The sequence below is a fragment of the Amphibalanus amphitrite genome, unplaced genomic scaffold (assembly GCF_019059575.1).
Source record: "Amphibalanus amphitrite isolate SeventyFive unplaced genomic scaffold, NRLGWU_Aamphi_draft 000593F_arrow, whole genome shotgun sequence".
Lineage (NCBI taxonomy): Eukaryota > Metazoa > Arthropoda > Thecostraca > Balanomorpha > Balanidae > Amphibalanus > Amphibalanus amphitrite.
In genome coordinates this window covers 88294-105271 of record NW_024882087.1, presented here as the reverse complement: position 1 = coordinate 105271, position 16978 = coordinate 88294, and the positions used below count along the sequence as shown (strand labels likewise).

Genomic DNA, 16978 nt, shown 5'->3' with positions numbered 1-16978 from the left:
ATTTCAATAAATAGATGGTGTGCCCATTCACACTCCAACTGTAGGAATTTGATGACCATTTCTTGGAATAATATAGGTGTCCCTTATCCTTAACACCCCACATTGGGGTGCTAAGGGACAGTAATGAAAAATAAGAAAAATAATATGCATGTATATATTTTTAAAACTTTAATGTAGCAGGCATGTAAAGCACCAAATTCCACATAAAATGCTGACAAGTTGATGCTTCTATCCCCAACCCTTCTGGAGTTATATAACAAAACACCTCAAAACTGTCCCTTAACACCCCATTTTACGGTAATAGGGGAACAGTTCAAGTCTGCACGAACTGACAACAGTTTTTGGTGATTTCCACCTCTGCACCCTTCAAAAAAAAACTGAAGGAAATTGACGAAACAAAAACATGAACATAAGAGAACACATTCTTTAAAGCTTGAAAAGTGAGAGCACACATCAATACTTGTGATACTTTTCACAAAACATTTATAAGCTTCACCCAACCACACATCAAGTCAGGTAAGGTTATGTTATGTTAGGTAAGGTTGGGTCAGGTTAGATTAGATTTTGTATTTTCTGCTTGTATGTACCTAGTGTATCTGATATAGTTAGCAATAAAAACTGCATGAAGTTTTCTGGGTTGAAATATCATGCATTGTTACAATATGGTATGGGTTTTACTTAATTTTGAGCCTAGGGTGCAAAAGTGCAGTTTCACCACTACCTTTTTGTGTTTTGCTTCAAAACTTTGTTACTTTTGCAGCAGCAGAAATAAGGTATACACAATGCAAATTTACCATTAGTTGTTTGAGCCTACTTACCTACAGCCTACTTTCTACAACCTAAAACCTATGGCATTAGTAGAGCAGACATCATACAAAAGGCTATGAAAAGCTATTTAACAAATTTCAGCATATAGACCAAAGTCTGTAACAGTCGTCAGTCAGGCAGGCGTAGCACAAGCTGCCATATGCGAAACCATGGATTAGGAATACTTCATCTATGGCGACACCATAGGTTGAAGGTTGTAGGTCAGCTTAGGTAAGGTTCGGTTAATTTGTTTTGGTTTGGTTAGAAAGACATTCCTGCACATATGGCAGCTTGTGCTACGTCTAACCTAGTGATACCCCCAAGTCTCAGTCTAGAGACCTAGATGTAGACTTTCAGCTGTGACTCGAGTGGCAACCCATCGTGGCGTCTGCTCTACCAATTGCCAACCTACAACCTACGGTGTTTCATGTCAGCTCGTGCCATTAGTAATCATAAAGCAGGCGTCACACTTCTTTTTGCAACCAAGGTGAGGCTACCCAGATGTGCTTTCTAAACAAACCAAACCTAACCTAACCTACAGCCTAAACCTACCACCTAAAACTAAAAAAATATCACCTAACCTACAGCGCCTCTCCTTGGTTGCAGAAACAAGTGTGACGCCTACTTTACTACAACCGTGCCGCCTGCGTTAGTTACCTACTGCTACCTACCAAAGACTGGAGCCTAGCACTTTCATCACCTACTATAAGAATAGTTGCCCTAAATGCTTTACAAAAACTGACTACTGAGGCTAGCAATTTTTCACAAACATGGCAGCACCTGAGACACCTGCTTTAGGAATACCTATCTACCTTAAATGCTTTATCTCAGCATTTTACAGCAACATCCAGCATATAGTTCAACAAATCGGGTTGTGGTATTAACTGGATTATTTGCCAGCTTGCGCCGTACAATGGCACTAGCAGAACTTGTTGCATATCAATGCTAGATATAAAAGAATAAATATCCACCCAACAATTTCAGTTTTTAAGCCATTTTTAATGTTTATGTCCATCATACCTTGCTATATCGCACGTCGCCAGCTGGCTAGCCAGCTCACGCAATCCATATATTACCAAAGCCCAATGGAAATGTTTCAGTTTTAATACACCTAGCAACACCTGTGACAAGAACTCCATAAATGCTTTATCTCAGCATTTTACATCAACATCCAGCACGTACCTAGTCCAACAGACCAGGAAAAATAAGTGCTTCCATTTTAAACGCGTTATATGCGTCGCAATTGCCGCATCATAACCTTTTAGCCTGAAATAACTTCACTTTGGGAGAAAAGCGGGAAACAACATTATCCATGTTATGCGCAACCAATTCAAGAAATCCTGGCGGTAAAGATACACTGCATAGTAGCAAATTTCCACTTAAATAACTATCCGGAAAAAACGTCGACCACCTACCTTCGAGCTCAAGCAAAGCAGGCCGTTGGCCGTTAGAATTGGCGGGGAAGTGGATATTCAAATTTTTGGTAGCAAAAAAAGACCGTCAGAGCCTTATTTACTTGTACATATTCTTTGAATTTATCGTTTTTTGAATATTCAAGGCAAAAAAGCATGAAACATCTGTCATATTTAAAAAAAAAAATATACAAACCCCTTAAATTAGGTTATTATTTAAGTCTTTGATGAAATTACATGAGCTGCAACCTGGCGCATACGTTACAATAATGACCCATTGTAAACATTTTGACGGGTGCATATTTTTTTAATCCCTCTACAAAATGACAAACAAGTTCTCTGCTGGGCCACTCCCCGGGCGTGTTTAAAAAGCAGACGAGATTAGCAAACATGACAATGCTCCGAAACTACTGAACCGATGTCAATGACACCTTCACCATTCGACGCCACGTGCTCCGAAACGACGCCCATATTGATGACATGGACGTAGCCAAGGGGGGGGGGGGCAGTGGCGGCGGAAGGTAATTTTGGACGGGTGGCAAAGTTTTCTCAAGGGGCCCCTCTGGAAGTTTGGGCCCCCTTTCATTTTTTAGAGTGATATTGTATCGAGCCCCACGAGGCGGCGTTCGAAAGGTCTCTATGAGACCTTCCCAAAGCACTCTTAACACGCGCACTGCAGCGGGTCTGAGCCGAACACGAACTGCAGGGGGGGGGGTTAAAACAACCCCCCTGAGATCTCAAAAACGGCGCAACGTAGCGACAAGCGGTAAACGGCGTTGGATAGGTTGAGATGAGATCTACAAGAAATACTAAGATCATTTTTGGGTCAGGTCAAAAACGAGGTCACCAGAGGTCACCGAAGACAAAATGTTACGATTTTCACAACAGGAATTTCGCGGTAGTTTTTCTTGAATAACTTGTCTTGCACACAAGACAGAGGATCGATTCGAACGCCATCGTTCTTAGCTCGTCAAGGCGCATCGAATGATGCGAGAGCCCTTTGAGGTCCTCTGAGGGCCATTTGACGTCAGCTGAGGGTGCTTTGGCCCTAGCTGATGGCCCTTTAAGCCTTCTGACCGCCATTTGACGCCAGCTGAGGGCCATTTGATGTCCGCTGAGGGTCCTCTGACACCTGCTGGGGGCCCTCTGACACCAACTAAGAGTCCTTTGAGGCCTTCGTAGGGCCGTTTGACGTCAGCTGAGGGTGCTTTGGCCCTAGCTGATGGCCCTTTAAAGGTAGTGTGCCAGCTTTCTTGGACCGTATGGAGTTAATGGCCCAGATAAGGAGAACCGGATTTTTAGAACTTATCCATACCTTCAAAACTCATGGAAACGTCTTAAATTCTTCAAATTTTGAGTACCCCAGTGCGAAATTCGCCCCGACGGGTTGTCGGTCGTACCCCAACCACATTTCACACCACTATGAACAATAAATGCACACACTGAAATCGCTATTACCGATATGCTCATCCAATCAAGTTTCGATAAACCCGTTCATCATCATCTCCTGCGGTTTCGAACAAGCCTGTTAGGTGGCTTCTGATGCTCGTCGAGGTCGGAATTTCCAAATACGCGTGGTGCGTCGGGCCGCGCGCTCTGACTTCGGCCAAGAAAAATGCGTCAGCTGATCATTGTCATTTCTGCCACTTGCGTGTGGTGAAATGGGGTCATAACTTATAAGACGGCTTTTTCATATCAATTATTTTACATAAAATCATATTTCAAACCATAAATAATGTTCGACAGCCAAATAAAAGAAACAATACCAATACGGGCTTACAGTTTAAGGCTCGACATTGTGTTGTCTACGATTAGACAGCTGATAACTCATTCCCGTACGTCGTATGGTCGTAACACTATAATGACCTTTGCTTATTGTCACAAGTGCGCCGCATTCGCGATTGTTGCCCGACGCCTGTTTGCAGGTGAGCCCACTACAGTTGTTATACATATCTAAAAACCGAAAAACTTTTAGGCGAAAAAGGCACTATTCCAGGCCCATTTTTGATTTTTTTTACGATATTAGGTAAAAACAGAAGCTTCTTATCCTAGGAAAAATAAAATGGGAAATCTTTCAAAGGTGGCACACTACCTTTAAGGCCTTCTGACCGCCATTTGACGCCAGCTGAGGGCCATTTGATGTCAGCTGAGGGTCCTCTGACACCTGCTGGGGGCCCTCTGACACCAACTAAGAGTCCTTTGAGGCCTTCGTAGGGCCGTTTGACGTCAGTTGAGAGCCCTTTGCGGCCTGCTGAGGGCTCTTTGATACGACAATCACGCAGCATCACGCAGCATCATGCAAGCATCGATCGGCCCAGTAGTTCCTGAGTTATAGAATGGCTGCCATAGGCGACAACGGTCATGTGACCTCCCAAGGTCACCGAGGTCACCTGAGAGGCTGAGATCACCATTTTCGAAACGGCTGATGAAATCGCATACGCTGAGTCGACTGGTGGCGTTTTCGTCTCGATCGGCCCAGTAGTTCCTGAGTTATAGAATGGCTGCAATAGGCGCGTCAATAGCCGTTTTCACGACGGCCATCTGATACACATTTGGTGCAGATTAGGTGCAGATTTGGTCAAATTAGGTTCAGTGTATCTCTTAGTAGCTATCAGCTAGGGTTGCAATAATTACTTATACCTAGGCCTGCTTTGTCATATCAGAGAGTATCATCGATTAAAATTATAAATTCATAAAATGAAGATATTTGCTGCACCAGAGATTACGTGCAGATTTGGTCAAATAAGGTGCACTCGCCGGATAGCCCGTCGTGAAAACGGCTAATGCCAAGTTGACCTTTTGAGGTTACCCAGGTGCAGGTCACTTGAGGTCATCATCATCGAAACGGCTGACAAAATCGTATCCCCTAATTCGAATGGTGTTTCGTTCATCCCGATCGGTCCAGTGGTTCCTGAGTTATAGAATGCTGCAAGGGTGGCGGTCGAATAGTGTTGCCCCTATTTGGCAAAGTTGTGGACTGGTGCGTTTTGCGGCATAAATGGCGCACTGTTACAATTGTGGCGCATTGCGGCAAGGGCAGTCCTTTGTATGTGTTGTGCATCCGTCCCCAAAATTGAATCCAAATCGGATCATGTTTGACAAAGTTACAAACATTTTGCGATTTCGGGCGATTATGGCGCATAATGACAAATGTGGCGCGGTGCATCAAACGCGGCTCAGTTGTCATTGACGCTTAACAATGCAGCCACCCACCAAATTTGAACCCAATCGGACCATATTTGAGAAAGTTATGGACATTTGAATATTTCACGATAAAATATCTCCGCAAAGGAGGAGCCCAGCTGAACACGTGTGCCACGTGACCACCGGTGGTACAAGCAGGACTTGTCCCCTCACCGATTGTGCCCTTTCAGGCTTCCTGACTGGTGCTGTTTTCGTGCTATAAGGCCACAAGTCGGCAAACACACGATAATCTGGGAGGTACGTGACTCAAACACGTGGCCACGTGGCACGTGCCGGACCTCTGACAGCTTCACCGTTCACGCCACGTGATGACCCATCGACGTGGCCATTAGCATGTAAAAGATGACCCCGGCCGGTGTCATCGTCACTGAACAGTGGACGGCTAAACTTGAAAAACGGGAAAATTTAGGGAAATTTCACCTTTCTAATATATAATTTCCCTAGAATTTTAAATTTTTCGTTTTACAAAAAATCCGAGATAGCAGTTTTTTAGCGCCGTTCATTCTGTGTCTACACCCGTTTTCAGATCGACTCTATCATAAAAACTGACGGCCTGACGGCTATTTCCCCCATTCCTTGCATTTCACAATGTTGGTGTATTTAAGAACAAAAATTGACCCCGTGCCACGGCACGTGCAATAGCACGTGCGCCACGTGACCACTGGTGCGACAAGCTGGACTCATCTGCTCACCGGCTGCATTGATTTGGTGTCGCTAGATGAAGTCGTTTCCGCGCCATAGGACCCCCAGTTGGACAATGTCGGATTTTCCCGGAGGTTACCCCATCAAACACGTTTGCACGTGGCACGTGCTTTTCAATCGCCCCATATCTGACCCATACCATGTGGTAGCCGACACCCCGGGGCACAACATATTGGAACATTTTCAAAATCTAACGTGGAAATTTTTTGCAAAATCGATTTGAAAATAATTTTTCGAAATCGCCATAGGCTCAACATGGGGTAACTGTCCGTCACGATTACCCGAAACTGTACCCTATGATTTTTAAATAATTACCCCCAGAAGGTGAGGTGCCAGCCCAAGAACTGACCCTAAAAAAGTGGACAAATATTACTGAACAGATTTTGCGCAAATCGCATTTTTAATTTTTCCCCATGTTAACCCTATGGGAAAATGCACGTGCCGATTACCCCAAAACGGGTTAATTATATTTCAAGCGACCGGTACCAGCCGGTAGCTCCCCCACACGGGACCAAACGCTGAAAATGGCAAGAAAATCTACCGAGCCGTTTCGGCGGCGATCAAAATGACCCAAATCGCGGCAGAAACGCTAAACACCCCCCTAGAGAGGTAGCTCAGGTTGGGATTTTCAATAGAAAATCACAATTCTAAAGAATAGTGATTGTTCTTAATTGAAAAGTCCCAACCTTCGGATACGTCATAAAGGTTTGAATGGTTGCTAAATTCGAATTCAGCTCCAGAAACTAGCCTAGAAACATGTAAAACTCGAAAAAGTGAACCAAGGTCATCAAAGGTCAATGACCTGACCTGACCTGACCTTCTGGTGACCTTGACATACACCCTATTGCCTGGGAGCAGCATCAAATCACATGTTTGAACGCTTGAAACCACGAAATGACTGCAAACGCGCGGCTAATGCGAGCCGACACACGTCGAATCGCGATTCCGGCCAAACATGGTCTGGAAAAGTAGGTCACAGGTCAAAGGTCATTTGAGGGTCATGAAATTTTTAGGATAGGTGTAAAATGGATTAACGCATGGGTACTGAGAGTTTCGTTGCGATCTGTTGCTTTTTACGCAAGTTATTTGCGAAAAACCTTAGGGGGTGCATCCTGCACCCCGCCTGTTCCGGCGAGGATTAGAACATTATCTCTGATCAAAACTTATATGAAATTTGTAATTAGCAGTCAGCACCCCGAAAACCCCCATTAAAGCTTCACTTAACTAAGTTCCAATAGGTCCCGATTTTCCTGACGTTTGGGTCATTGACCTGACCTGGAAGGTCAACCAATAACCTAGGAACTTAAAATTGGATGTCCTCGGCTTCCTTTCGTCACAGGCAACACGCTCGTATTTTCGCGAAGCTCTAGCTCGATCAGCGGCCAAACGGCAAGGGGGGGGGGGGGCGTTCGCGGCTGGTACGGCAAGGGGGTTCAACGGACTCCACCTCCCCCTTCCCGGCCCCTTTTACGTTAGCGGCTGGCATAAATACGGGCGAGGGTTAAGGTGATTAATGCAAACAAAGAACAACATTTAAGGTGCTTCTGATAGCTTTCAGCGATTTGGCAAATCGGCGAAATTGGATGAAATTGTTTGGGCCAAACATCTTGAGCCGAGTGTAGATAATTAGCCATGCGTTATTTGCTATGTGGGCGGAGCCTGGTTCAGAGGGGACCGGCCAAACCGCTGAGCCGTGTTTCCTGACGACAACCGACCAGCCGCCCTGATACGATTCTCAGCGCAGCCTGTCCTGTTTCAGGGCTTGACCGACACACTGCTCACCGGTATACAATTTCCGAAGACATGTGCCGAAAATATGTTGGCTGGCACGCCCCTCTGCTAAGTTGCAGTGGAAGCTCTCGCCGCTGGTGGTCGTCTTCGCCGGCGCCGGCTGGTCGGCCGTGCGAGCTGTCTCGGAGCTGGTGCCTGCGCCCTGTGCTGTGTGCCGGGGCGGCTGGTCGGCCGGACAGCCCCAGTGTGCTCGTTCTGTAGCGATCACTGGCGGCGGCGGCGCGGCGGGACGGCTCTGCGCGGCGCCCAATGGGCCAACAGCAACATCCGTCCCGACCAGACAGGTGCACCAGCATGAGAACATGCATCTGGGTTTTAATACCACGTAATACCCTGATCTGGGATCCTATTCGATTGCTGTTCCGTTTTAAAATGTCGATTCCGCACGACTCTTAATTCCAAGTATGTATGTGTTACGGGTCATATGCTAACTTGGGCAGTATGCAAACTGCCCGGGCAGTATGCATACTACCCAACAGCCCGGGCAGTATGCATACCGCCCGGGTAGTATGCATACTACCCGACCCCTTGGGCAGTATGCATACCGCCCGGGCAGTATGCATACCTCCCGGGTAGTAGGTATGCATACCACCCACCTTTCTTCTCACGGGCAAGATGTTTACTCGGGCAGTATGTTGACTACACTTCGTGAGGCTTGTTAATGCAATAACTCGCGTATATATGTGAATGACAAACGTTTTAACCTTCTGGGTGGTGGGGGGGGTATTTTTTGTCCCCCCCTAGTTTTTTCGATATATCTCCAGAATTCCGCTGCGCCGATTGCCACCAAACTTTCAGTACCCTCCCGGGATCGTAGCTATTACACATTGTGACCAAAAAATTTCCAAAGGCTATGATAGGTTGGCCGCTAATGACGTCGGAGTGACGTCATTTCTGCCATTTTCGACCCAAAAAAGGTTTCGCGGGAAGAGCTGTCAGGCCTACAGCTTTATAGATACAGAAAATGTTTAAGAATAGGTATAAAAGGTGTCGAATTAGAGGGCTACAAAACTGCTATTTCGGATTTTTTAAATTTTTAGATTTTGACCCCCGCCAAATCAAAAAAGTAATTTTTTGAATATAATAGGCAAAAAATCCAAAAAGTTTTTTTTTGAATTTCGAAAAAAAAACGGAAAATATGTGAGTCCCTACCGCCTTCTATCCACATACCAAATTTGAGATTGATTCCTCTTTTTTGGCAAAGTTATAGCGAAAAAAGAACTGTTCAAAATTCATGACGTCAAATTTTGTCGTCGTCGTTTCATTTTACTCAGTTCACGCTTCACAATGACAATGACTTGTTGGCCACTGGTTATTCAACAATGGATTTGGGAAAAAAGTAATTTCAACACTTTATTCCAATCCTCATTCTATCCTACGATCGATCAATCACGTTTGACGACAAAATTCTTCTCGGTCGCTCTATTGTTATCTAGAGAGCCATTTATATTCTTAATGTGGACATGGATTACACAACTTTAAGTCGGAAAGCGGGCAGTATGCAAACTGCCCAAGCTTTTGGGCGGTATGCATACTGCCCAAGGGGTCGGGTAGTATGCATACTACCCGGGCGGTATGCATACTGCCCGGGCTGTTGGGTAGTATGCATACTGCCCGGGTAGTTTGCATACTGCCCAAGTTAGCATATGACCCGTAACATATGTACTTAGTGGGAAGTGACACGATAGCCCACGATGGATAATGGTTCCTAGTGCTGCGTGCTGTGCGAATCAGCGTCCCTGCAGTGTGTTCCTGGCTGTTCTTATCAGATCGGACATCAGGCATATGTTTTCCACCTAGGATCCAATGGTTTATAAGTAGGTACTTACTGAAGTTCCGTAAGTGATTCGCTGCAACGGCAGCTGTCTAGCGCTCAGATACGTATGTTTGGGACATGCACGTGTCTGACCCCAGGTTAATTAATGGAGCTTCGATGCACGAATACTAAGTTCATATATACGAGGGGTTATCGAAAATTTCTGTTCGTCACTATGAATAATAAATGAAAGAAATTTGATTTTTACGTGATATTCTTCACTCCTCCACAAAGTCACCACACATGGCTACAAACTTCTTCCATCGTTTCTTTAGCTGCCTCAGGTCGTCCATGCACTGTAGAGCCTTTCCGATCAGGGGCGTAGCCAGGATTTCCTCAGGGGGGGGGGGGCAAAGTTACAGGGGCCCAAGGTAACCCCACTCAAAATCCAAAAAGTCATCGGATTTCATTCACTATTTTTGGAGGGGCCCAAATAAACAGAAAAATATTTATTAAAAAAATGTTAGAACTGAGGGGGTAAGCAGTCCATGGGCCCTGTTAGATAGGCCCACGAATAGCTTCATAGAGTTGCCAGTCGGTTTTGAGGGCGGTCTGAGGGCCCGTAGGTCGGATGAGGGTTCTTCAGACCGCCACAGGCCCCTACAGCCCATGAGAGCCTCGCAATCCATCTGAGGGTCATGTAAGCCGTCTAAGGGCCACTCCGTCTGAGGGTCCTTTAAAGGGCCACTCAGTCAGGGGCGCCTAGCCAGGATTTTCCTCAGACGGGGGAGGGGGGCCGGGGGCAATCAAACCGAAAGGGGCCCACGTGGGCGAAGGGGCTCAACATTTTCTCAATTGTATGACGTAGTTTGGGTTAACATTCATGGAATACGAACGCGAAATGAACGGGTGCATTACATATGCAACGCATTGTGTCATCTCAGGAATAATTGTAGTTTCTCAAAACCAGCGTTACTAGGACCCGCCACCAGTGTATTTACACAGAACAAACATAAGCAATACACAGCACAGTGCTGCTCTCGGCGACCCGGAGCTCCCCCAAAACCACTACCCGGGACCAATTGTTACGAACGAGGCCCAATTATCACTAAATCTCTGGTAGCTTCTTGCCCCAGTCGCAACTAACGACCAATAAAAGACTGTAAATTTGGCTCCTCACGTATTCTTATTGAACAAAACAAAACAGGCAACATACAGCCAAACTGTGCAATGCGACGACAGGTATGTAATGTGAATGATCGGCAGAAGGCCGACCCTACCCGTGAAAATACCTCCCTTGAAAACGGTTAAACCGTGGTTTATAAGTGACACCTCCGCAGAGGACCGTCCGTGGACCAATATGACTCAGAGTATATTGACCATGGGCAGTGGCCGGGACCAGGCACCAAGACGTCTGGTTAAGAGGTTGGACTACAGTCCCGCCTCTCCCATTTGGACCGCCCCATGCAGTTTGGCCAGAAGCTTTCGACAAGACGAGAGTCCCATCTGACAGCCGCCAACGAAACTACATTGAACAAGCCGCGAAGGGCGCTACTAGCGGGCCAGAACTCCCGCACCAGCAGCCCAACACAGCGGTCCACCCGGCCCCGACCGACTCTCGACCAAGAGTGACATGCCGCTGCGGCCCCCGACCCCACATCGCGTACGGTCAGGTCACGTGCTCTCCGACCAATAAGCCCACCGCGCGGGCGCCCGCCGGGTAGGCTGTGCCGCCCGCCGCTCGCTGCAGCGGCGGCGGCCAGCCGTACCACCCGGCTCCCGTAACATAATCTTAACATACTCCCCACCAAAATGTGGGAACTCACTGGTTAACACATTTTCAAAATGAGATTAACACAACGCGCGCACAATTCACAACAAAGCACACATCACACCACGAGCCGCACGTTTGCCTGCTTGCGGCCGTCGTTGCGGGTCTCAGTCCTCCCGCAGCTGGCCATTGGTCCTAGGACCGGAGGCCAGCGTCCTCGGCTACGTCCTCTTCTTTCTTCTCTTCCACAGGCGTGGGAACGCCGGGCAGTGAGACGGCGCTTCCGGTGGGGCAGACGTCCTCCAGCTCCGGCTCCAGCTCCATCTAAGGCCGTCGCTCCTCCAGCGGCTCCGCAGACGTCGACTCTTTGGAGACGGCTGCCGATGGCATCCCAGCGTCGATGCCGACAGGCACCGTGGAGGCCGCCGGGGTGCTTCAGCACACCATTGGCTCCGGCCCATCCCGTCCACCGCGGATGATGGAACGATCTCCTCAGGAGGATGTGGGGAGGGCTTCACGCCCTGACACCGGGCAGCAGCCCAGGAGTCACGTCTGCCCGGCATCAGCCCGGCGCCGCTCTCATCATTGGGTTCTGAGTCAGCATTCGACTCCTTGAAGGAGAGAGTCATCTCTCCATTGTTTGTCATCATTTCATCCTGCTCATCACACAGGTGATGTTTTTCTGCATCGAGCAGCTGTGTCTGCGCCTTTGCGGAACCATGATGGAATGGTGGACTTTCATCCGACTCCAAGGACACAGTCTTATTGGAACAGTCCACTGGCTCGTTACAGTGTGGCTCGGATAGAATGTCATCCACGTTCATGGCCTCATTCTGGCCGACCCCAGTCTCGTTCAGCTTCAGCACCTGTCTCAGCTGACATTGGGAAGACTGATGAACGGGCTGAATCGGCGAATCATCGCCGCGGTTCCCGTGAATCGCGTAGCCAAAGACCGTCTCTATGGCTCGCAGACCCTCTCCCAGCTCAAACTGCTCCCACAACACAACACGATACATGTTATCGATGCCGATCAGGAGGTCCACCTCCCCACCGTCAAAATCATCGGCCATCAAATCCGGCAGTCCGGAAGGCACTTTGGGTGGTGAGGTGGCAGGGAGAGGTGAGCACAGCGACTCAGTGCTCCACATTTTCATGGATACGGGATCACCCCCGAACCGACTCCTGAGAGTCACTTCAACCTGGTCGTATTGCCTGGCTTCTTCCGTCTTCTCCTGAAAGCCGATACAGGCGAACGTACCTGTACCGGTGACTGGGAGCGCCAGCTCCTTAGCCAGTGTGTCTCTTATGTAAGAGGAGTCAGAACCTCCGTCAATTAGGAGGCGTGCCCTTTGCTTGCCTCTGGGCCCCTCCACCTCAACCAATGCCGTCTGGAAAAACGTTTTGTTTCCAGGCATGCCGCTGGCATTGTAGCGGTGGTGACCCTTGTGGTTGGCGTTTCGGGGTTCTGGATCAAAGTGAGCACCCTGAGCTGTGGCCTGGGCAGGAGAAAAGGGTGGAGCTTCGGGTGACAACCCGTGCCTCCGATCACATTCACCGGTCTCCTGCGGAGCAGCGCTGGCATAGTGGAGCAGCGAGTGGTGCCTTTTCCCGCATATGGTACACGCGTCGCCTCGACAAGCTCCGGCCAGATGGCCCGCCCTAAGACATTGGTAACAGACTTTACCAGCTCTGGCGCTCTCCCATCGGGCCTCTATCGACAGCTTCTGGAACCTTGTGCACTGGTCCAGACTGTGGGACCCGTGTCCGCAACACCCGCACGGCGGTGCACTGGGTTTACTCCCTGTGCGAGTCAGACGCTGGGCGTGCAGACTGCTGGTCACGGACGGCTCAGAGATCAGAATATCGGATGAGGCAGTAGAGACTGATCCCCCTCTGGCCGACTCCCTGACTCTGATTTCGTGCTGCAGGAACTCAAGAAACTCAGAAAAGTCACTGCGCTCCCGCCTTGCCCACTCGAGACGCCAGCTCTCGGGAATTTTGTCCTTCACGACGGGTAGCATCAGAGTCGAAAAACTGTCCGAAGTGATTCCCAGAATGCTCAGGGCGCGAGTATGCGTGGTCAAGTGATCGATGAGAGACCTCATGGCCTTGAGATCGTTCTGACGGACTGCCGGCATGTTCAGCATGTCTTTCATTAGCGTCTCACGACGGACGTCATCACGCTCGAAGCGCTGTTTGAGAGCTGACACTGCTTCAGCGTATCCGTCTCTCGAAACAGGGATGCCCTCAACGCATTTCAGAGCCACTCCAGCCAAGTGTGATTTTAGGACCACAAACCTCTGGACGTCAGCGAAGCCAGGGTGGCTGTGCACCGATATCTCAAATAACTCCCAGAATTCCGACCACTTCATGATGTCACCGTAAAACGTTGGAATTTTCACGGTGATAGAAGATTTGAAGTCAGCGTTTCCCGACACAGTCGGTGGCTCAGCCCTTTCCTTTACTTCCTCAGCCCTTTCAAGGCGGGTGAGGAGGCGAGAGCCAAGAAACACCTCATCCTCCATAGTCTGCACGTGACCAGTGTCATCTGCCTGCCCCAATTTGTCGAGCTCAGCCTGAGTGCTGTGTAGCTCGCTCTGCACCTTCTGGACATGGTGGAGCTTGAGGGCAAGCAGGTCTGGGTCCAGGTGTTTGCGGTCACCTTCTCGGTAAGTTCGGAGTTCATTGCAAAGTTTTGTTGCCTTGGAACGAAGTTTCGTTCGAATACTCAATAATTCATCCATAGTTGCAATCAAAGAAGCAAAAGTTTCATTCAGAAATTCAAAATAATTGTGTAAGCAAATTAAACCAAATTCATTTAATCGAATGACAATTCGACCAAATGGAAACGCGTTCAAATTTGGAATATAATTTGAACAAAATAGCAACCGAAAGTCAGTCCAATCGTTTGGACGAGAGTCCCAACGAAAGAAAAGACTATCCGGCCCCCGGAGGACTATGTTACGAACGAGGCCCAATTATCACTAAATCTCTGGTAGCTTCTTGCCCCAGTCGCAACTAACGACCAATAAAAGACTGTAAATTTGGCTCCTCACGTATTCTTATTGAACAAAACAAAACAGGCAACATACAGCCAAACTGTGCAATGCGACGACAGGTATGTAATGTGAATGATCGGCAGAAGGCCGACCCTACCCGTGAAAATACCTCCCTTGAAAACGGTTAAGCCGTGGTTTATAAGTGACACCTCCGCAGAGGACCGTCCGTGGACCAATATGACTCAGAGTATATTGACCATGGGCAGTGGCCGGGACCAGGCACCAAGACGTCTGGTTAAGAGGTTGGACTACAGTCCCGCCTCTCCCATTTGGACCGCCCCATGCAGTTTGGCCAGAAGCTTTCGACAAGACGAGAGTCCCATCTGACAGCCGCCAACGAAACTACATTGAACAAGCCGCGAAGGGCGCTACTAGCGGGCCAGAACTCCCGCACCAGCAGCCCAACACAGCGGTCCACCCGGCCCCGACCGACTCTCGACCAAGAGTGACATGCCGCTGCGGCCCCCGACCCCACATCGCGTACGGTCAGGTCACGTGCTCTCCGACCAATAAGCCCACCGCGCGGGCGCCCGCCGGGTAGGCTGTGCCGCCCGCCGCTCGCTGCAGCGGCGGCGGCCAGCCGTACCACCCGGCTCCCGTAACACAATCTTAACACCAATAGTTACAGCACAGCTGCCATCATTCCACCTCGGCTGAGCTAGCACGCACTGCTGCGGTGTGGGCTAGGCGCACGCCACCAGCACACCCTTGCGGCGGGTCCCGTAACTAAGGTTTCTCAAAACCAGCGTGAGCTAGCACTAGAGGTGGCAAAATGTGGACCCGAGGACCCGGTCCAAAGAACCAGTCTGGACCCATCTGGGTCCAGACCGGTTCCTGGAAATTTTCTGACGGGTCCAACCGGGTCCTACCATAAACTGTACATCTTGCACACTACACATTATTGCAAAATATGAAGTGAATGTTTCTTTGCACACAGTAGCTCATGAGTATTCCCAGTGGAAAATAGATAGGCTGTTTACATGATGCAACTAATGATACCTAGGTACAAGTAGTTTGTATTAATTGACCTTTGAGAAACGGGTCCAACTGGTTCCGATTCCAACTAAGACCGGGTCCGACTGGTTCCAGAAATGTCCAGCCGGGTCTGGTTCGAGTCTGGTTCCCAAAATTTTCATCTTTTGCCACCTCTAGCTAGCACCACAGGGGAGTGGTAGTGTCTAACGGTGGCGGCCATATTGCGCAGACCAGGAACCGGCCGCCGCCTGTGTTGAGGAATAGGGAATTCGGGACATCGATTTACGTTTGCGGCCGCCGCGTTCGTTACGTTTAAGTAACGTAGATACGGACGGAACCCGCCATCTTACGGGGAATTGAGTGGGGAACACGATCAAATCTTCAGAATTTCTCCAATCCACTCGCCGGACCATCGTCCTTCTACATTTTCCCCGGCCGAGAGGGTTGATTGAACCCACCTCGCTAATGCGCCGCTAATTCAACTAGAATTTAGCGGTGAAGTGGTCGTATGCGGCAGAGTACGACGCAGAGTGACTGGTAGGAATTCGTTTTAAAGGTCTCATGTCAACCAGCGACCTCTGAGGTCAGGTCAAGTGACCTAATTGGCACGGGTTCGGTTTTGGCAAATAACATCGCCACAAATGACCGTAGAGCCGCGATTTTGGCATCATCGTGTTTACCTAGCTCAGGCGCATCGAGTGATACACTTTTTGTTCCGGTGAGGTCAATTTAAAGGTAGTGTGCCACCTTCCAATGATTTCCCATTTTATTTTTCCTAGGATAAGAAGCTTCTGTTTTTACCTAATATCGCAAAAAAATCAAAAATGGGCCTGGAATACTGCCTTTTTCGCCTAAAAGTTTATCGGTTTTTCGATATGTATAACAACTGTAGTGGGCTAACCTATAAACAGGCGTCAGCAACAATCGCGAATGCGGCGCACATGTGGCAATAAGCAAAGGTCATTATAGAGTTACGAGTACGACGTACGGGAATGAGTTATCAGCTGTCTAATCGTAGACAACACAATGTCGAGCCTTAAACTGTAAGCCTGTATTGGTATTGTTTCTTTTATTTGGCTGTCGAACATTATTTATGGTTTGAAATATGATTTTATATAAAATAATTGATATGAAAAAGCCGTCTCTTAAGTTATGACCCCATTTCACCACACGCAAGTGGCAGAAATGACAATGATCAGCTGACGCATTTTTCTTGGCCGAAGTCAGAGCGCGCGGCCCGACGCACCACCACCGCACCACAAAGTATGAGCGGAAGCCGCGCCCAAAGCCAGGGCCCCGGTAACGTGAGGTAGCCGAGTCGGGGCAGCGTGCGCTGACCCAAGCCGGGGCCGCGGCTTTGGGCGCGGTCTACCGCATCCCCGCGGGCAGCCCCGGGCTATCACATGACACCGGGAGGACGCGCGGCCCCGGCTTGGGTCAGCGCACGCTGCCCCGACTCGGCTACCTCACGTTACCGGGGCCCGGGCTTTGGGCGCGGTCT

General features: G+C 48.8%; 1 protein-coding gene across 1 annotated transcript in view; it reads left to right on the top strand.

The window, feature by feature from the left end:
• Positions 1–8322, top strand: part of LOC122394464 — a 100449-nt gene extending 92127 nt beyond the window's left edge. Inside the window, exon 3 of the mRNA XM_043391352.1 lies at positions 7885–8322. Within this exon, the coding sequence (XP_043247287.1) occupies positions 7885–7968 (84 nt within the window). The 3' untranslated portion in view covers positions 7969–8322. The remainder of the gene's footprint in view (positions 1–7884) is intronic.
• The last annotated feature ends 8656 nt before the right edge of the window (positions 8323–16978 follow it).